We start from the raw sequence: 22,057 nt of genomic DNA, 5'->3' as shown, positions 1-22,057 counted from the left end.
AACACGGCTTACTGCACTACAGCAAAGGGCTACACATAATCCAACCGTTTGCAGAAGGAAAGAAATAACTCAACAGATTGGGTCATTCTTTATAGCTTGAAATGATTCTCAATTAAATTAAGAATGAGGGGTTTTATTAAAAGTTTTTTATCTCATCAGAAGGTTCGGATTGGTCTATGTGATTCCTACATCTATGTTCTCTAAAGGTATATGGAAGCGCATATTGTCCTAAGAGGAACATACGACCTAATTTCATAATTAATTACATTAATTAATTATCGAGTTTTCAAAATAATCATAGAACCTCAACTAGCATAAATCATTCATATAATGTTGAGGTACTACTAATTAAGTTGAACTATAATCAATATTATATATGTGTTCTATTAATTGAAATCAATTTAACAATTTAAATCAATTAATTAATCTAACACCTATTTACTAAAATAGATGATTGTCGATCCAATTATCTAATTGGGATTAATTGAAAATAATTTTCCAAAAATTAAAATCAATTTGTTTTAAGTTTAATTTTAGAAATCTGAAATAAATTTTTTTTTTTTTTTTTTTTTTTTATTTTCAGTGAACCGGTTCGGCCCAACCGGTCTGACCGGTTCGGACCGAAGCGGTCCGGTTCTGTCCGGTCCAGCTGACCCAAATCAGTGGGCCGGGTCAGTCGGACCGGGAACCGGTCTGACCGACCCGAATCCACGTGGATTCGGTCAACTAAATCGCACACAACCATCGAACCGGCCGGTTCGACCGGTTCGATCCGATTAAACAAAAACCGATGTTTTAAAAACATTTTCAGATCCGATTTTCCAATTTTAAACAATTTTAAAGCTGAAAAAATTCTAAACAATATTTCAAAAATATTTTAAACTTACGAAAACTCCCAATTACATAATACGACAATCACTACTTCAATAAATCGAACATGCATAAAATCATAGCATATTATACAACGCAATTAATTACGCAACGAGCTCTGATACCACTGTTGTGTTTCGGGCACGTGTACGCAGCGGAAAACAAAAATTTTATGCGATTTAAACGACTTTAAAGCACACAAGCACATGCCCGATAAATTAAATCAATTAATTGCGTACCTTTGCGCTTCCAGCGAAATTAAGACAACAACATGCTTAATTACTTAATCGAAATTAAATCAATTAGCATGCTCGCGTTTAAATCAAATAATCATGGTCGCAATAATAAAATCAATTTCATGTAGTCACATAAAATCATACAAGTTTCTTATTAAAACGAACATGCATATATTAATTTAAACGTAACCGAATCGAATGACAATAGATTCGAAACATTACCTCTTGGAGCGTGAGGTAGGCGCACTAAGCAAATTTAGATTGCCACGGAAACCAATCCGTGCAATCCGGGGCAGCAACGGCAATGATCCGAGCTACGGCGGTGCATGTGATGCACGTGCTGTCCTTGAAGCATCAATCGAACGAAGACTCGAGAAGATGGCCAGCTGCTCTTCCCACTCTTATTGATCCAACCTGTTTGCTGATCTGAAATTACAGCCTTGCTCCGGCTTCAATATCTCCATGCTTATTTACTGGATGGACAATTCCTTCTGGACGAATGTAGATTTATGAGTCGTGAAGCTTCTGTCAAAATTTCACGTCCATCCGATCACCGGTTGATTTATGGCGAATTTTCCCGCTGGACAGCGCAGAAAATCCGAGAGCAGTTTTCAGAATTGCCTTCTCGCATCTTCGATTCTTCGATCTTCCTCCTCTTGGATTTCACCTCGTATACTTCGATCTACTAAACACGTGGCACTAGACACGTAATAGTCAGAATAACGGAAGAAAAGAAAGAAGGAAAGGAATACCGAAAGAGATCGGCCAACGGGTGGCCGATTCCGGCGAATTTCCGGCGACGGCGCGGTGGTGGTGGCCGTGGGAGAGGGTGGCTGATCGAGAGAGGAAGCGGCTAGGGTTATGAACGTGTGTTCTCTTTGTTGTGTTTGTGCAAGACCTATAAATCAAGTATTTATATGTCTTGCATAAAACCCTAACGGGCTTAAGTTGGACCGGGCCCAACAGCTTAAGCTCGTTAGTTCCTTTACTCGCTCGTCTCTCTCAATTCAATGATCGGAAAATTGCAACAATTACATTTTCGGAATCATTATAATATCCTCGTCATTACGAGTGTCAACTCTCATTTTTCAACTTTCCAAAAGTGGAAACCCTAGTTCAGTGCACTTTCTAAATTTGGAAACTTCCCGATTTAGAAAGTTCACTAACACGTTCGCCTATTCTTTTCCTTTTCTTATTCTCATTCATAATTCCAAATTACGAATGTTGGATCCAATCATATTGACTTCCAATCATGCAAAGATAAACTTTTTTATCTCTGACCGTTTATTCAAAGATCTCATGTACACGAGCAGTGTGACCCTCGATGGTTCAGGTGTAAGCTAGCCGTGGGCCCACAACCCTTTGTGGTCAAAACTCGTCCCCTTAGAGTTACGATTAAGATGAAACTCGTTTCACCTTAATCACCCAACGAATCAAGATTGGCGTCTAGCAACTACGCGTCATGATTCCCTAGATACAAATGAAGTGCCTGCAAGAACCTTCAGATATAGTTAACGTACAGTACGGTCCCTTCGATACATATGTCCCGATCGAACTAGAGGCATTGGTTCATCGAGACCTCTTTATGTGTTCGATGACGGTGCGATCGTTCCAAGTGTTGTAATCGTCACGTGCATGACTTAGAGAATCGAATTCTCTAATCATCACTTAGTCAGCTCTGGCCAGAGACTTAGAATGATTACAAACTTTCAGAACACACAGGACATCCAAGACTATTCTAGCGATCGAATCCCCGACTACAATGCACAGACCTCCCACTAGATTTCGGACTGCACGAACACTGGCCCTTGGGATGGTCCTCGGTGGAACTCAGAGACAGGTCACGATACAGCTGGTCCTCTAGTGAAGTCACGGTGATGTCTAGGTCATAAGGACTAATGGTGTACAACTATACCATAGATATCTCTACTCGATTATTGGGAACCACTTAGAGATTTCTAGGGTGAGGGAGTTCAGTGAACTCGTCAACTTACGAGCACCCACTTATGCATGCCGATATCACAATACCGTTTACTGATGAGATGCAGTACACATACACTAAGTGCTAGTCTTCTAATGGGAAAGGCCGATATCCTCATTGGTGGCGTAACCCTTCGACTAGGAACACGTTTAACAATTATAATACTTAAGTAAATATCTCACGATCCTAACGATCAATTACTAGTACTTGTAATAACTGTAAGGACTATATCTATGCTTGTGACAAAGGGACAAAGATATAGAATGCCAAGGTGTTTTATCATTAATACGAATAAAGGTTCGTTTATTACCATAATAAATACGAAAGACCACAGCCAAAAGTTGGCTTGTTGGTCACCTACTCTAACAGGAAGAAAACAATAATCATGGTTTCAGAAACTATTTCGAATCCCGGAAGGTTATTTTACTGTTGCCCACACCATGGCTACTCCCATTGGTGTGAACCATTTGAAGTTGGGCAAACTTTTTCCAACTCAAATCGTGAAGAAAATGAAGCTACAAGTGCGTCGATGAACCAAGTCCATCAAGAAAGTGAAGTGAAGAATTGCAATTCTGAAGGTGGAGTAGTTCATTGTTTGTTAGTGTTGAATCTAGTAATATTTGCAGTCTACATGCTATGTAAAACCTATGTACTGTTGTTTAATTAGTGAACATAAGAGTACAATGTATAAGCTGGTAAAGTTTGGATTCTTCAGCATTTATAGTACGCTTTGTTCACCAAATAAGTACAATGTATAAGCTGGTAAAGTACAAGTGAGTCGTGAGTATAGTACCATGTGTTCACTGATAAAGTATATGTTTGCCATTCATATAGTATTTTTACACTCTATATATTATTGTCGGGCCAATGCATCCATATGATCGCATTTTAAGACACAACTCTTCAGTTTTAGACTATTAAGAATGAATGGAGACAATGTGGGAGTAGATCAACATCGACTATGGTAAAAATTGAGGAAAGTATTAGTTTTACACTTGAGCAATGTAGACTTGTATGAATATATTGTATAGTATATGAGTATCATGTATGAAATTCAACATATTTATGGGATCTTGTATTCCAAACGCAGCACTAATGCTACCTACCTTAAAATAATCATTTAAAACATAATTTATGCATCTCCCGTACTTATTGATCATTAAAACGTCGATGAAATTGGTACAATTCAATTCATCAAAAAATATAGTACGCTTTGTTCACCAATTAAGTATAATGTATAAGTTGGTAAAGTACAAGTGACTCGTGACTATAGTACGATTTGTTCACTGATAAAGTATATGTTTGCCATTCATATAGTATTTTTACACTCTATATATTATTGTCGGGCCAATGCATCCATATGATCGCATTTTAAGACACAACTCTTCAGTTTTAGACTATTAAGAATGAATGGAGACAATGTGGGAGTAGATCAACATCGACTATGGTAAGAATTGAGGAAAGTATTAGTTTTACACTTGAGCATTGTAGACTTGTATGAATATATTGTATAGTATATGAAATTCAACATATTTATGGGATCTTGTATTCCAAACGCAACAATAATGCTCACCTATCTTAAAATAATCATCTAAAACATAATTTATGCATCTCCCGTACTTATAGTACCATGTGTTCAAAAGGCAAGTACATTTCATCGAAACTTATAGTACAATGTATACAATGAAAAAGTACGAGTAGAGCTAATCAATAGTATTATTAGCTCTACAACAAAAGGACAGATTGTTTATGGCGTAAAAACACATTCACCTGTTCATTAATTAATTACAAAAAAACACAAAAACCCCAAACCACTTCCACTCCCAGTTTTTTCACAATAACGCCAGATCTATTTCATATTTAGCTTCCACTTCTACTCCCTGATGCCTCAGAAAGATAGCTGCTAGTTTTGGGCGAAGTGTTTTGATATCGCAAGTTTTTGCCTTAAACCAAATATCTTCACTGTCTACAGCATGACAATATGCCCACATGCAGACAAACAAGCCGCAATCAAGGTTCCCATCCTGCTGCCTGCATCCATGAACTCATTTAGCTTCCGATTCTATCTCCAACCCAGACCTTCTTTCAATCACCTTGCTGTAAAACGAGGCCTACGAAAATAAAATATTATATTAGTCTACAACAATTCGCAAGAATAAAGAATAACTAATTACAAGAATATGGGCTTACGACATAATTCGCAATTCCTGGGAAATTCGGAGAATAGTCTATGGAGTTCCAATGGTAAATACATTTATCTATTGGGTTCAGAACAAGCAGGAACCAGTGTTCACTGGAATTGAGAGGTATCATGACAAACTTTTTACTGAAGATATTTGCTGTGTTTAGCTTGTCAAAAGCCATCGTTCCAAAAATAGTAAAATCATTGAGAAGACTATCAAACTTGGCATCGCTCATTCGTTCTACGTCCACCCGAGGTCGCGACAGTAACTCTTGCTACGAAACATAATAGAGAATATTAGATAAACATTGTAATGTATGCAACATATTTGTTAAACCACTATATACCTGGGCAGGGGAGTCAAGGTAATCAATCTCATGTCCATGCTGGTTCATGATAGATTCGGAACATAATAGATTCAAGTACAAATCTACGTGTTCTGCACTCAGCATGTCATCAAATAAAAGTTCGCACATATGCCTTCCCGTCAGACAATGTGGGCCTCTCTCCACAATAGTTTCACTACAGTAAGACATAACCACGTACTATTGGATAAGTAAACTTGTACTATGTACAAAGTTACTACATACTATAACATGCAGTGAACTTATACTATTGGATAAGTAGACTTATACTATGTACAAAGTTACTACATACTATAACATGCAGTAAACATGTACTATTGGATAAGTAAACTTATACTATGTACAAAGTTACTACATACTATAACATGCAGTCAACATGTACCATTGGATAAGTAAACTTATACTATGTACAAAGTTACTACATACTATAACATGCAGTCAACATGTACTATGCATTCATTTGACATATACCATTAAAGACATTAACATGTACTATCAAGGTGGTTGTGCTCTTACCCTAAATCAACATTTTCCAAGAACTGATCCAACAATATCCTATCTTCTTCGGATATTTGGTCACGACGTACGTAGTCCTTTCTTCCCCGGTAATAATCGGCATTCTATATAACGAATAAATCACACCAATTATGACAAAAAATAATAATAATGTAATACTAATATTAGATAAAAATACCTTGGTCCCAGGGACTGAAACCGAAACCTTGGACACAGGAACTTGTTTACGGCCACGTCCTCGTCCTCGTCCTCGCACGCGTGGAACTTTGGCCTTTGACTTTGGCCTTTGACTTTGACTTTCGTCTCCTTGATTTCTCTCTCTTTCTTCATTTCGTTCTTCTTCACCTTCCATCCCCTTTCCTCCTTCATTTTCTCCTTCCTTTTCCCTTTCCTCTATCTCTATCTCTGCCTCTATCTCTATCTCTTTCTCTGTCTCCGTCTCTCTCTCTTTTTCTGTCTCTCTCTCATTCTCTCTCTCATTCACTCTCTCTGTCTCTTTCTCTTTCTCCTTCTCTTTCTCCTGCTCTTTCTCTATCTCTATCTCCTTCTCTTTCTCTATCTCCTTTTCTTTCTTTCTCTTACTCTGCATTTTTTTTTCTTTATTTTTTTCTTCTGTTACATTCCCCCTCTTCCTTTTTAAGTTATTCTTCTTCTGCTGCAACTAAAAAAAAACAATAGTACGAAACATGTTATACCATAGTATTATATTAGTTGACATATAGTATGTTCCAATGGGAATGGAAGTATGAATTTTAGGGTTTATTGTATTAATGACTTACAGGTGTTGCTTCCACGTCTCCAATCTCATCTTCACTACTCTCAGAACTTATTTCCACAAATCTGTCAGCACTAATTCCAACAACTGGACCAGAATTACTTCCAAAACCGGAGAAAGCAACGCTTTCTCTTTCGGGTACACAGAAAATGGTATAACCTAATAAACGTAAAAAATTTGTTAGCAAATACCTAATACATTATATATTTTGTAACTCAAAGTGTTACCTGCACTTGTTTTATCAGATCAAAAAGCAACCTAGCTGCTTCTTCATCGATCGGGATTTTGCTGTCTTGCCTCCGGAAGAACCGGGGAAATTTGTAAACACTGGTGCTAACCCCTAGTAACGTGATCCTTTCATGCACCCATGCCTGCGTATTTTGGAATCAATATTAATTGGTATATTCAATATAACATAATATATATTCACTATTAGATATCACTTACCAATAAGCCGATAGTGCATCCATCAAAATACTTCAACCCCCCCTTCAGATACCCCTCCATATTCTCAACAAGAATATCATACACCAACTTTCCCCATGCAAAAGACCCTAAAACCTCCAAATCTTCTACATGCGGATAAACCCACCTTTCTAACGTTTTGTTCCCCTTTGGCAGTAGAATAGTATTAAACAGATAAATAGTGTACAATCTGCTGAAATCTTCAACAGATTGTTGATCGGTCATAACTGCATAGGCCTCCAGTTTATAACCAATATATGGCCTCGTCACTAAAGATAACTTACCATCAAAAATACGTGTGATGAAATCAGTGTCTCTACCATCCATATTCACATCCACCGGTACGCCTTCGTACTGCAGCCCTAATACGATAGATAATTGCTGCGGAGTGAATTCCAAGCGTATAGTATTTCCCCCAAACCAGAAGGCCCGATCTTCTGGATTGTACGCTTGCATGAGAGACACAACCCTATGGAAGCTGTGGTTTATTTTAGGCATGTCCATGTAGTGATAGAAGGGATTTTTCTTCAGTACTTCATGATGTTGTTTCTTCATCACTTTTTTCACACCTTCCATAGTTGTTTGAAAGGCCCACGGTGAGCACCTGCAGCCTATTGATAGCTTGCTGCCTTGTTCTTTTACAACAATTCCTGCAATTACATACACATAAAACAAATACAATTATAACAAATACAACGTACTATAAAGTTCCACATGTCAATACCATCCGAAGTCACTAGTAATACCATTCAAAGGCACTAGTAATACTATTATGGCATATGACTTATACTACAGGACCATCAACAATTATACTTCTAGTACCGAATGTCAATACCATCCGAAGTCACACGTAATACCATTCAAAGGCACTAGTAATACTATTATGGCATATGACTTATACTACAGGACCATCAACATTATACTTCTAGTACCACATGTCAATACCATCCGAAGTCACAAGTAATACCATTCAAAGTCACTAGTAATACTATTGTGGCATATGACACATACTACAGAACCATCAAAGATTATACCATCTAAATGCACTATTAATACCATTACTGCGCATGACACATACTATAGAACCAGTACGAAAAATACAATAAGCCTCTTTCCCATATCCTATATGAAACCCTTGTTAGGACTCAAAATGCTTTGGGGACATGCTAATGTCACCGAAGAATAATACCCATGAGAAAACTGTTACAAAATCATGAAATTCGACAACAAATAAATGATCTTTGCAAACCCAAACAACAGAACAACAAATATTGGAACCGATTTAATGATTAGGGGAAACACCGAATAAAGTCGAGGCATAATACCCATGAGTGGATATGTTCAAAATCATGCAATTCTATAACAAATAAACCTTTTTGCCCTGCTTAAGCAACACCCAAATGGGTCTGTTTCCAAGAAAATGAAAAAAAAATAAAAAATCAAACCTTGTTGTTTACCCTGCTTCACCATTGTTTATAAATGGGTTTGTTTATACTATTTTTCTGCGGTTTGTTGATTCTTCGTGCTTCGTAATTTCTTCCTTCTTTGTTGTTTCTCTGTTGCGTTTCTTCTTCGTTTCTTCTTCGTTTCTCTGTTGCGTTTCTTCTTGGTCTGAAAATGGGTATAACTGAACGGTGGTTTTTTCTGCGCCTTTTTAGCTTCTTTTTTGTTGTTTGATTTTTGAAATGTAACGGGCAAAGAGCGTGTAATACAAACGGCGCGTTGGAAGTTGAAAAGAAGTTATGTAAAATTAGTATAAAGTAAAGGGTATTTTAGTATTTGCACATTTTATTAGGGACTGATCTGCATGTTAGGCGCGTGAGTAGGGACTTAAATACTAGGGGAAACTACCTAGGGACTGATCTGTGTTTCAAGTTTTGGATTAGGGATTTATCTGTAGTTTCCCCTTTATTTAAGTATTAATTTCAAATTCAAATAAAAATATTAGTTTATTTCAGCGGATCAGACCAGTCATACTGAACCTATCTAGTCCGAACAATGCAATGAACAAGAAAAATAATTTTTAAAAATTCCAAAAACATCTTTTCGAGCCTCGTTTTTCCAAACGGATAAAATCCGATTTTATAATTTCTGAAAATATTCATTAATATTTTATTAAAATTAAAACACCAATTAAACAACACAAAAAGTTAATGAAACAAATCAAAAACATGTTTTTAAGCGTTTAAACACGGAAGTAATTAATCGTTAACTATGGATCTAATACCACGTATACGCAGCGGAAAACAAATCATGGAATTTAATAATTCGTGATAAGAGTATACGCACATAAACAATTAATTGCATACCTTAATTCAATCGATCTAACGATCATATAATTTAATTCAAAATTAATTAACAACAATTGATTCAAAACATATAATCATGATAAGCAGTTTATCACTAATTTCACTTAATCTTTTTTTTTTTTTTTTTTGATAAAATGTAGAATTATAATTAGGCATCTTGGGCCAAAAGAGTTGGGAGACTATCCCCTTCCCTACCGATTACAGATGCAACAGATGTTGCTAGACAATGGGCTATTTTATTCCCATTTCGTTTCACAAAAGAGAACGAATGATTATCAAAGCAATTAAGGACACTACGACATTCCTGAATCAAAGCGCCGTACGTCGAGAAACTCTCTTCATCACACTTAAGTGCACTGATCACTTCAAGGCAGTCTCCTTCGAAAATTACCGATGGCCATGCCTTCTCTTTGGCCGTCATAATCGCATGTAAAGCTGCCCTAGCTTCGCCCTCAACTGGTCTTGGACGTCCAAGGAATTGTCGTCGACTCCACCAAACACACTCACCATTTGAATCCCTTGCTACTATAGCGACATTGTAGAGATTTTTGCCGACTGGAAATGCAGCGTCAAAATTCACCTTTATAGTGCCAGCGTTTGGAGGACGACATGAATCTGGAAAAGGTCTCGTCGTATCTTGTCGGACATAAAACTTTGCCCTATTGTATTCCTCGCGAAAGAGTTTTCCCCAGGCCAACATGTCTCCGGCGGCCATGCTCGTCGAATCATGCACATCCTGATTTCTGTTATGCCAAGCTTTCCAACTCAAGATTACCGCAAGCTCAACTTCGTCACTAGAACACTTTCCCATTAACTGTTCGAGCCATGTCGAGTAGTTAGAAATCTCTGGATCAAGACAAGATTTGTCAAAAGGTGGAGCGCTCCAAATACTATCCATCCCCTTACATACACTGATCACATGCATAATTGTTTCATTCATAATACCACACCGAATACATGCAGCACTATTACTTACTCTTCTCCGATATAATTCATGCGCTGTTGGTAAAATTCCATTACACGCCCGCCACACAAAAATACGAACTTTTGGGGGAAGTTTCATATTCCAAATAAGATTCCATTGTTTTCTCTCCACTCCACTTCCAGAACCATTAGCCCCACCATTAACATGATGAATAGCTGCAAATGTATTATGGTAACATGATTTGACATCAAAATTCCCATTCCGGGAGTAGTGCCAGACATAACGATCTTCCGCTTCAAAGTTACCTATCGGAATTCGCCAAATCCTCTCTTTATCAACTTGCCAAAACACTTTGTTTATAATATTTTCATTCCACACTTTCCGGCGATAATCTACAAGGTCCGACACTTTATCTGGGAAAGATGTGTGAATGGGGCGCTTTGTAATTATTTTGAAGGCCCCATCTGAGTGAAGCCAGGCATCTCCCCATATTGCCGTAGACTTACCGTTGCCGATCCTTTTCCTTAAACCATTTTCCAGAAAAGGTCTAGCATGGAGTATACTCCGCCAAATAGAGGAAGGTCGCACCCCTAGGTCTGCTTTCAGAAATTCCGTTGTTGGATAATAACGAGCTTTAAGAAGTCTCGCCGCTAAAGAGTCGGGGCACATAAGGAGACGCCATCCTTGTTTAGCTAGAAGTGCCAAGTTGAAACTCTTTAGATCTCTAAATCCCATTCCTCCAGCGTTTTTCGGGGCACATAGTCGACTCCATGAGATCCAGTTCATCTTGTTATTAGTACTACCATCACCCCACCAGAATCGCCTGATTGCCATTTCAATATCTCTAATCAGCGTACTGGGCAAAACAAAGCAACCCATTAAATATGTCGGAATGGATTGGAGAACGGCTTTAATAAGAACCTCTTTTCCCGCTATTGACAAATGTTTTTCACCCCAACCTTTGATTCTAGTCCATACCCTATCCCGAAGGAAACTAAAAATTTCCTTTTTTGAACGACCAACCATTGCCGGCATTCCTAAGTACTTGTCATGAGCCTCGACAATTTTAAAGCCAAGGATATGCTGAATGGAATGCTTCAAATCCTCCGAAGTTCCTCGGCTGAAATTCATAGAGGATTTATCCACATTAATAATCTGACCTGATATTCTAGCATACCTTTCCAGCACATATTTCAGCCTAGTTGCTGCATTCACTTTCGCGTGACAGAAGATGAGCGTATCGTCCGCAAAACAAAGGTTAGATATCACTGGAGCCCCCGGAGCAATTTTAATCCCTTCCAAGCCCCCCCTATTATTCTCGTGCTCAATCATCGTCACCAGAATCTCTGCACACATAATGAATAAATATGGCGACAGTGGGTCTCCTTGACGGAGGCCGCGGGACGGACGGATAAATCCACATTGCGAACCATTCACAAGAAAAGAGTAAGTAACAGTAGATACACAAAGCATTATAAGTTCGACAACAGAGTCATGGAAACCAAATCTCATCAAAACTTGACGAAGAAACCCCCATTCGATTCGATCATACGCTTTGCTGATATCCAATTTTACGGCCATAAAATTATGATTTTTCCTATTTTTAGTCCTAATAAAATGATTGACTTCAAAGGCGACAAGAATGTTATCGGTGATAAGCCGGTTTGGAACAAAAGCAGATTGGGTGGGAGAAATAATATTATTTAAGATAGACTTTATACGATTAGTAATCATTTTAGATCCAATCTTATAGATGACATTGCTAAGGCTAATGGGACGAAAATCAACGACACGTTTAGGATTTTTCACTTTAGGAATGAGCACAATGTGGGTGAAGTTAAGATTTTCAGGGATGCGCCTCTTATTTAAAAATTCAAGAATGCATTTAGTAACCTCTCGGCCAATAATACGCCAATATTTTTGGTAAAAAATAACTGGCATACCATCTGGTCCCGGAGATTTAAGAGGAGCCATCTGAGAGAGAGCTGTAGTTACCTCTTTAGAAGAATAAGGTTGGATCAACATTTGATTTGCCTCGTCTGATACTCTGGGGTTCATTAATTCCACAACCTCTCTCATCTCATCCGGGTTCGGGTTGCACGACTTAAATATATCCCCAAAATAATCTGTTACAATGTGCTCCAAGTCTGATGGATTTTTCTTCCATTCACCAAATTGGTTCTCAAGCCCCATTATCTTATTTGCACGATTTCTGGTTGAGGCCTTAGAATGGAAAAAAGATGTGTTACGGTCGCCCTCTTGAACCCACTGAATTCTACTTCTCTGTCTCCAATACATATCAAGGTCACCGTATAATTGCTCAAGTTGCTTCTGGAGGACAGAGATTTCCGCTTTACTTTGTACGGTCACGGGACCCAACTGTATAGCATGAAGTTTCTCCTGAATTTCAGCAATTCTATTTCTCGGCTTACTCAGCACATCTTTACTCCATCGGATCAATCCAATTCGACATGCATCTGATTTTTCTCTCCATTTCTCAAAGGGATTCGATGATGATGCGCCTTCCTCCCATGTCTCCTCGATAATCCTCGCACACTCGTCATGACGAATCCACATAGCTTCAAAACGATAGGGCCTCGAGTTTCTTGACCGATTTATCCTAGAAGGTATGCAAAGTTTGAGAACGAGTGGCTTATGGTTTGACATGATTCACCCGGTGATTAGGAAACATAGATATCCAGTCTGTGGATACACAAATTCTATCCAACCTACAGCGAATTGTATCAGGCTTCTCTCTGTTATTGTTCCACGTAAATGGATCTCCTTCAAAACCGATATCGGACAAGCCGCAATCTTCAAGCGCACTTCTAAAAGCCTCAATCATTGCAGGCAGCCTTGGAACTCCCCCCTCTTTCTCTGTGTTGGACAAAATCTCGTTGAAATCTCCCCCAATCACCCATGGCAAACTATTCCCCGCTGCTAGGTCTCTCAAAAGGTTCCAAGACTTATAACGTTGAGAATGATCGGCGAAACCGTAAAATCCAGTGAATCTCCACATTCATTCGTGCGTTGGTATCGAAACCCTCGCATCAATGTGATTGTGAGAGTAGTGTTGAATGTCAACCGTTATATCCTTTTTCCATAGGAGAGCCAATCCGCCGCCTCTCCCGACTTTATCAATACTTAACCCAAATAGATTCCATTTCCTTTTCAATGATTCTATCAATGGCTGATTACATTTTGTCTCTGATAGGAATACAAGATCAGGGTTATAAGATCGAAGAAGATCTCCGAGGCAATGAATTGTCAAGGGAACCCCGAGCCCTTGACAATTCCAGAAGAGACAACTCATTGCAATCTTACGAAGGTTGACACAGACACCTAAAACCGTGAGATCAAGAGAGAAGTTGTAGAATGATAGAGCCCCAGTGTAGCTGACGAAGAATGAAATCCAAACCTACTATCAGACATCAAAGAGAGAAAAGAAATAGGGGATTGACAATCAATAACACCAAATAGAATATTAGGGTAATGAAAAGAAGAAAAAAGACAGCGGCTAGGGTTTGAGAATATTGGAAGCTGACCAAAGGAAAAAAAACAACATTACACCTAAAAACCTTCACCAACATCACGAATGATCAAAACCATTTAACTCAATAATCTATGCCAGATCAGCCCGATGAAAACTCATCATAAAAGTAAAAAATTTCACGCCTCTCACACAGAGAGAAAAAAACCTCTCACGCAGAGAGAAAAACCACAAAATTCAATTCGAAACCGGAAAAGAGACGGAATTGAATCCACCAACAACAACGCGTAGGCAACAGAGGAGGTGCGTGACGACTATGTGCAAAAACATATGCGGTTGTCCAATCCTCGACGGCGGCGCGTGGGCTGGCTGGTGCTCAGTCCTCCGTCTATTTGGGTTTCACCTTGTATATTTGATCCAACAAATCTATAGCGCTAGATATAGGAAGGTTAGAGTACAACAGAATAAACGAGAAGGCAAGAAAAGGCAAACCAAAGATCAAATCTCAGCGGCGGCACAGTGGGCAAGGGGCAACCGAGAGGCGCATCAACGGCTAGGGTTTCTTGGAGTTAAAATTTTGATTTCAATACCCTTAAAACTCCTTTATATACTAGGATCTTTTAAACTCTAGTGGGCTTAAGTCTGATCCGGTCCGTTACGGTGCATATACTCTTTTTAATGTCTCGTTTCTAATAAACGAACACTCAAAAAATGTAACAATTACATAATTGTAACGAGCAAAACATTCTCATCAATTTGAGTGCCACTTGAAAATTTTCAATTTCCAAAATTGGAAACTTCCAATTTAGTGCACCTGTTCATCAGAAAAGTTTCTTAATTTAGAAAGTTCACTAAATTTCCGCAGAATTCTTTCTCTTTGTTTATTCTAATTTGTAATCAACAATTAGGAATCGTGGATCCAATCATATTAACATCCAATTAAGTAAAGAATCACAACTTAATCTTAGCTCGATGTATTCAAGGATCTCGAGTACACAAGAAGTGTGATCCTCAATGGTTCAGGAGTTTGCCAGTCGTGGCTCACAACTCTTTGAGATTCGAACAACACATTATTCTTATACGGACTCGTCTCTAGAGTACCGATTAAGTTAAATCCATTTTAACTTAATCGCCGATGAAATCGGTGAATGCCTAACAAATCAAGATTGTCATTTAGTAACTAAGCATCATAATTCCCTAGATACAGATGAAGTGCATGCAAGAACTGTGTGATATAGTTAACGTGCAAGACGATCCCGTCTACGCATATGTCCCTATTTAACTAGAGGCATTGGTCCACCGAGACCTCTAATATAGTTCAATAACGGTGTGAACATTCTAGGTAATATAATCCGTTCGTGTGTGACTTAGAGAAACTGGTTTCACTAATCACCATACTAGAACTCTGGCTAGAGACTCCATGGATTATAAACCGTAAGAATACCGAGGACATGCATGACTAATCAAGTGCTCGAATTCCCTACAACACTGTACATACTTCACACTAGATTTCGGAATGTGCGAATGTTGATCCATGAAGCGGTCTTCGAGGAGACTCATGGACAAGTCACGACGCAGGTGGTCCTCTAGTGAAGTCACGGTGATGTTGGGTCTTGAGGACTAATGTGTGCAATTATACCATAGAAACCTCTACTCGATAAGTGGGAACCACTTAGAGGTTTTTTGGGCTAGGGAGTTCGGGAACTCATCTATATGAGACTCGTGTATGCCAATGGGTCAACGGATTTTGTGAAAATTTTCAATATCACTTTTTGTCATAAGGCTAATTTTATTTCGAAACAAAATATTTTATCAACTTCTTCAAAATTTTACCAACAAAGTTGCGAGGTTTTATCAAAAAAAAATTTCCACATTTTAAAATTAAAAACCAGCTTCAACTATTTTCGAGAAGATATTCTTAAAGAAGTTTATACTTATAAACTCAAAATTTTCGAGTATCGCTCAAAGTATAATAATTTAATAAGAAACCTTAACTATACACATAGTTCACATAATTTCACATAATATAAATAACAAATATCAAGATTCTATAGACACATAGTTGGGTCTAAGCAAAATATTAATAAATTAAATTCATCAATCAAATGCATAGATTGGCATCTACAAAAATAATTTGGTCACACATGCAATTATCAAGAAAGTCGAACAATCATAAGTGCAATAGGATACAAGTATACTCTATATTATGAGATTAATTAAATTCACATGCGTAGAAAAATCATGTAATTAATGTCTATAAATTTAAATTACACACATACTTCATTTATAACAAAAGTGGATCATAATTTCACATATTTAAGTCACATAAAATTACCACTTATGTCACATGATATTAATAGTATACTTGGTCAATTATCTCATGAAATCGAACACATAAAATTGGGAAAATAGATCAACTAAGAAATTGAGCATATGATTAGAATCTATCGAGAAACCTATAGAATATGACATGATTCTCTTGTAACTTATATATTCACAAAATTGCAAAGTAATCACACATAATATTTAAACTTCCACGATTTAGACATGTAAGTCCTAAAGTTTAAAAAAAAAAAACTTTATCTTCCAAAATTAGTATAATTTGAAAGCTTGTCATTATACAATCATAATGGCTTAGATTTTCAGGTTAAGCAAACATGCATAATCAACAAACACAAAAGGAGAACATAAATTAGAATTCACCAATTCTACCAAAATATCAAATACTTCTAAAATTCTTAATAATTCATGATATTCTTTAATTAACAATATGATATGTCATATTGTTGATTTAAATGCCTATGAAAATCAGTTCGTTCTGTTGAGACATATTAAGTGTTGCGACATTACGTGTGGTAACAAAATTCTTGTGTTGTCACAGTAATTAACCTACTAAAAGCAGAATAAAGAACACAAGAATTTAATGTGGTTCGGATACAAATGTACCCTACATCCACGAGGACTTGCAAACTAGTTTAGATTTAAGTGTACAATATAGGACTTAATAAGAACACTAAAGACTCTCTCTTTATGTTATACGTCTTTCTTGCACACAACTCGAACTTGTTGATAATCAAAGCAATTCCTCCATCCGCACTCATGGACTCCTTCCAATGTTGAACTCCCTTCAAACGGCGGATCGACCTCTCCCGAGATCTTTTAAGCACTTCTCCTGAAACGCCGATCTTCTTTATGGCCTGGTAGAAGAAACATGTCCTGTTGCCACACCTGACGTGCAAACAAGGCAGCAGCACCGGCTGCACCCTTCAAAGCCTTTATGCTGGGATTTTTGATTAAAGCTCCATGGGACTCATATGAGGTTGAGGGCCTTATATATGCACGAAATTCACCACCCTAAAACTAACTTGAGTCCTAAAAAATCGATTTAACTAGATAATAGAATCCTAGTCGATTTTTACTTCTATTCTTGATAAGTACAAAAGATACCTAACTAGATATAATACATGGAAATAAATCTAAGTCCTAATAACAATATTACAAGAATAGGAATCTAAGTAATTCCAAAATAAACATGGAAAACAAATCTTTGCCAATCTTTAATTTCCACGTATGGCGGATTTCTTCAATCTTCACTAACAGAAATTTGGCGCCAACACTATCTTCTCTTTACCATCACATATGCACAATTAGGAAATTGTAAATCTTTATAGGATCAACTCGAGATACTAGCAATGAGTATAGTGACAAACATATATAAAATTCTAAGTTCTCTAATTCGGATAAGTCTAAATTAAATATGAATCATACCTCATGACTTAGGCTTGGAACTGGAGGAGGATCACATGTGTCTTGAACCGTAAATAGGAATCCAGTGTATTAAACACTGCTCTAATGCCACCTTGTAACACCCTCCATGAAATTTATTTAAACAACATATATTTTACTCTACGATTGAAAAAATAAACTATATTAAAAATTTCGGATTCAATTTGAATTTTGAGAAAACCAATTTAGAATTTATCAAAGTATTTTCATTTACTTTAAATATAACCCACAACTCAAAGTTACGATTTTCATAAATAGTGCCACCTAAAACATCATTGGAGTTTAGAAAAAAACTTGTAAGACAGCGGAAAGAAAATAAAATTTATTTACAGAACCCCGTTTAATAGACTAGTATAAAATTAAAATTATAAAAATCTCTATTTTTATATAAGACCTTTTTAAAAGTGAAAGTGAAAACATAATATTTTACGAAATCCGGGTAAGACATGCAAGGCATCAATGTTCGTGATTCCTCAAACTCTGCTATGTTGTACATTCGGATTACTTCAAGATCATGAAAAAGGAATTCGCGTAAAGCGTGAGCCCAACCACCGGCTCAGTAATAACTTCTGGTCTAACAATACTCACGCCTCTCTCAACGTGTCACTCACGTCCTAAAGGAGCCCTAAAGTCTTCGTCTCTATGTTATTGCGTATAGAGATAAGCCTAATGCTTATATGTATTCTATATTCAATTTATTCCTCTAGATCAAGATATTCTATCATATACGTGAAAGCACATATCCCCACATACAAATACATTACGTTTATTCTTTAAAGCTAAGAACAATGAAGCATGGAATATTATCATAGGTGATTACGGAATCACATAACATATAGTTCTACAGATAAACATATAATACCGTGTACCTCAACCTTTATATAGTGGATACACAGTCCCTTTTGTAATATACGGATACAAAATCCTTGTGTGACTTACAGACATAAAGTCCCTGAAGTATCAATTTAATACTTTACGCCTATAAATGTAGTGCAACAAGATCCTTATCAAAACTCAATGTAACCATCTAAACATTAGTTAATATAGGACCACACATACGTCACAAAAACACACCTCTTCCACATAAATCACACTTAAATGTCCTTGAATGCAATGCATGTTAAAATTTCCTTTTCCATTTTACCAGATCCGTGGAAAATTAATTTATGTGCTCAAGCAATAAACTGTAAAGCGTTTCGAGCCCGTTTCTTGGTGGGAGCTACCCACCTTTTCTATCCTAGATGGATACCGGCCCACCGTATCTGATTTGTTCACTCAAACATTCCATTAATTTCCAATTTTTAAAACACGTGATATACATGGACATGAACACTAAGACCATAATTCAATCACTATCCATAAATATCGATGAAGTGTGTCATAATATAATAACACAAACACTATCAGTCACGTATTATCGCATAGACTAATTAAATCATCATATATTACACAAACACATACACGTTTATGCACACACATTAGTTCACATAAATATAATGAATTTCACCTAATTCAATTAATCGAAACATATAGGTAGTAGCACGTAAAAATTTAATGAACATTTAAAATACACTTAATATATATACATAAACTTAATACTCTTACTAAATTAATCTATGTTCAATTTGTCTACTAAGTTCACCTCAAAGATTTAAATCATTCCTTCAAACATCTCTTTGTATTTTATAAAATTTGATAGTTTTGGTACTTTATCTATGAAATCCGTTTCTCTTAAACCGTAACTCCCCAAATTATGTACCTTTAACATAATTCTCTTTTATGAGTGTAAAAATCTCCATTAAAATAGTTTTCTAAAATAATTATTCGATTAAGAGAACTATTAAAACGGTACAGTAGTATGGTCACAATTTCAAATACAGAACCAGTCACTTTAAAAACACTCAATAAATTATCCCTTTCATAAAACACTGTAAACTTTTTAGAAAGCTAGTTTTATAAGTTATAAATCTATTCCAAGTGAAATCAGAGTAGAAACATTCATTTTAAATGCAAATCTTTAGCTTACTCAAAAATTGTGCAGGTTTAGTAAGCAATTCATAACTTAATCATATAAAATCCGATGTACGCTTGTCATATATCAACTTAAATAAAACAAAAATATTTAGTTACCCAAAAAATTTCGTGATTTATGAAAAATAGATCATTTGTGAAACATGCAGTAAACTTCGTGGCTGAAAATCTGAAATTCATTAATGTTTTATATCTAGATCCTAAATTTATAGATTCTATGATTCTACACATAAAACATATCACTTTATAAACATTTTAAATGCAAATCTTTAGCTTACTCAAAAACTGTGCAGGTTTAGTAAGCAATTCATAACTTAATCATATAAAATCCGATGTACGCTCGTCATATATCAACTTAAATAAAACAAAAATATTTAGTTACCCAAAAAATTTCGTGATTTATGAAAAATAGATCATTTGTGAAACATGCAGTAAACTTCGTGGCTGAAAATCTGAAATTCATTAATGTTTTATATCTAGATCCTAAATTTATAGATTCTATGATTCTACACATAAAACATATCACTTTATAAAAATAGTGGACCAAAAATTTACAATTTTAGGTGAATTGTGAAAATATTTAAAGAGAAAAAAGAAGAAAAATGTTAGAAATTTGAATAATAATCAAATTTTGAGAGGGTGGGGTATCGAACCCACGACCTATTAGTGAGTAAAAGTCTAACTTTACCACCTCAACCAATAGCCTTTATTTATCAACTTATGTATAAAAGTACTAATTACTTAAAATCAAGGGTGTGCAACTGCACACCCTAGACCATAGGTAGATCCGCCACTGCTCACCCCTATGGAAATTTTAGGGGTGGGTGTCGACATGGATGGTATTGGATAGCTTTGGAGCTGAGTTTTGAGATATTATATATATGGCTTTTTATTTGAAGGTATTAGGAGAATCTCGAAATTAGGGAAAATAGGTATTTTTTAAGGATTTTAGAAGAGAGAAAGAAGAACTTTTATGAAATATAGAGTTGGTGGAAGATGAATTTGTTCCACTTGAAGAATGTTTGGCCAATGGGAGAGGAGAGAGCGAGAGATTTTTTTACTGATGTTTGTGTGCTGAAAATGGTGAAGAAAAGGCTATTTATAGGAGAGTATATGGACTTCCTTGTAATATAGAAGAAAAGAGCGTGTAGATAGCAATTATGGAGGAACTTGGGCCATTTTTTTTTCTACAATAATCCGCCCAACTATTTTGAAAAATGGGGTGGTTTTTGGGATTATTTCAGAACTACAATAAAACGTTATTTTGAATAACGCATAATAACGGCCGTCGGATTGGACTTTGATCCACGGCCCACCGTCCCCTTTTGTCTTCTAAATCGAATGGCCAGATTTAAACTAGACGATCCGACGGCTCTTAGAAGGCGTCATTTGAAATGACAGCATTTGACCTGCCGCAAGATCAACACATCACTCACAATGACGCCTTTTAAGATCCGTTGATTTCGTTCATATCAAACGACTGGTTTTGAGCTGATTTTTTTTTTAAATTTTCCATAATTCTTTTTGTTGTTGTTAAATTGTAATACTTAGTTGACCTTTAATTTTAATTTAATTATATGTTGTAATTTAAATTTTTTCCCTCATTTATTTAGGTAATTTGTTTTATACCTAACTATAAAATAATACGGCCGGGTATGACTTTCAAAGCCAAATTCCAGCTCATGACTCTTTACTGTGGCGAGAATTATTCCCGCATCTACAACTCTTGGAGAATTATAGTAGATGGATCGTGGGAAAAGGGGATATCGGTTTTTGGAGAGATCGTTGGATTGACGAAGGTCTTGATGAAACTCAATCTCTCTCTTTCAGGGAGGCTAAGGAACAGCCGCAACAATTTACTCCTCAACTGCAGCCGGAGCAACAAATGATCTTTGATCTTATTGAGCTGGATGAGAGGGTTGAGGATAGATAAATCTTCACAAAATCGATTTCTGGGAATTTCAATGTGGCTGACTAGTGGGACTTGATCCTTTCCAAAGCTTCTCCGAATCCTTAGGCGAAAAAAAATTGGCATCCTAAAATTCCATATAACATAGGTGCATTTTTTCTGGAAACTGTCATATGGAGCGATCCCGGTGGACTTGGTTCTTCGAAGGAGGGGTTGC

At 36.6% G+C, this 22,057-nt stretch overlaps 2 protein-coding genes across 2 annotated transcripts; both read right to left on the bottom strand.

The window, feature by feature from the left end:
- Positions 1-4,380: 4,380 nt before the first annotated feature.
- Positions 4,381-7,152, bottom strand: LOC148768465 (uncharacterized). Its single transcript, XM_088821892.1, has 6 exons — positions 6,930-7,152; positions 6,329-6,811; positions 6,151-6,254; positions 5,617-5,791; positions 5,278-5,544; positions 4,381-5,198 (listed from the first exon to the last, which is right to left on the bottom strand). The coding sequence occupies exons 2-6, from the start codon at positions 6,737-6,739 to the stop codon at positions 5,133-5,135; spliced, it is 1,023 nt and encodes a 340-aa protein (XP_088678018.1). The 5' UTR covers positions 6,740-6,811; positions 6,930-7,152; the 3' UTR covers positions 4,381-5,132.
- Positions 6,977-8,158, bottom strand: LOC148768464 (uncharacterized). The gene is made up of 3 exons (XM_088821222.1): positions 7,373-8,158; positions 7,153-7,296; positions 6,977-7,084 (listed from the first exon to the last, which is right to left on the bottom strand). The coding sequence occupies exons 1-3, from the start codon at positions 7,964-7,966 to the stop codon at positions 6,977-6,979; spliced, it is 846 nt and encodes a 281-aa protein (XP_088677348.1). The 5' UTR covers positions 7,967-8,158.
- Between the last annotated feature and the right edge of the window lie 13,899 nt (positions 8,159-22,057).

The sequence above is a fragment of the Erythranthe guttata genome, chromosome 8 (genome assembly GCF_056151865.1).
Source record: "Erythranthe guttata isolate IM_541 chromosome 8, IM_541, whole genome shotgun sequence".
Taxonomy (NCBI): Eukaryota; Viridiplantae; Streptophyta; class Magnoliopsida; order Lamiales; family Phrymaceae; genus Erythranthe; species Erythranthe guttata.
The sequence above is the reverse complement of the archived record's forward strand: the minus strand, read 5'-3'. Positions and strand labels throughout refer to the sequence as shown.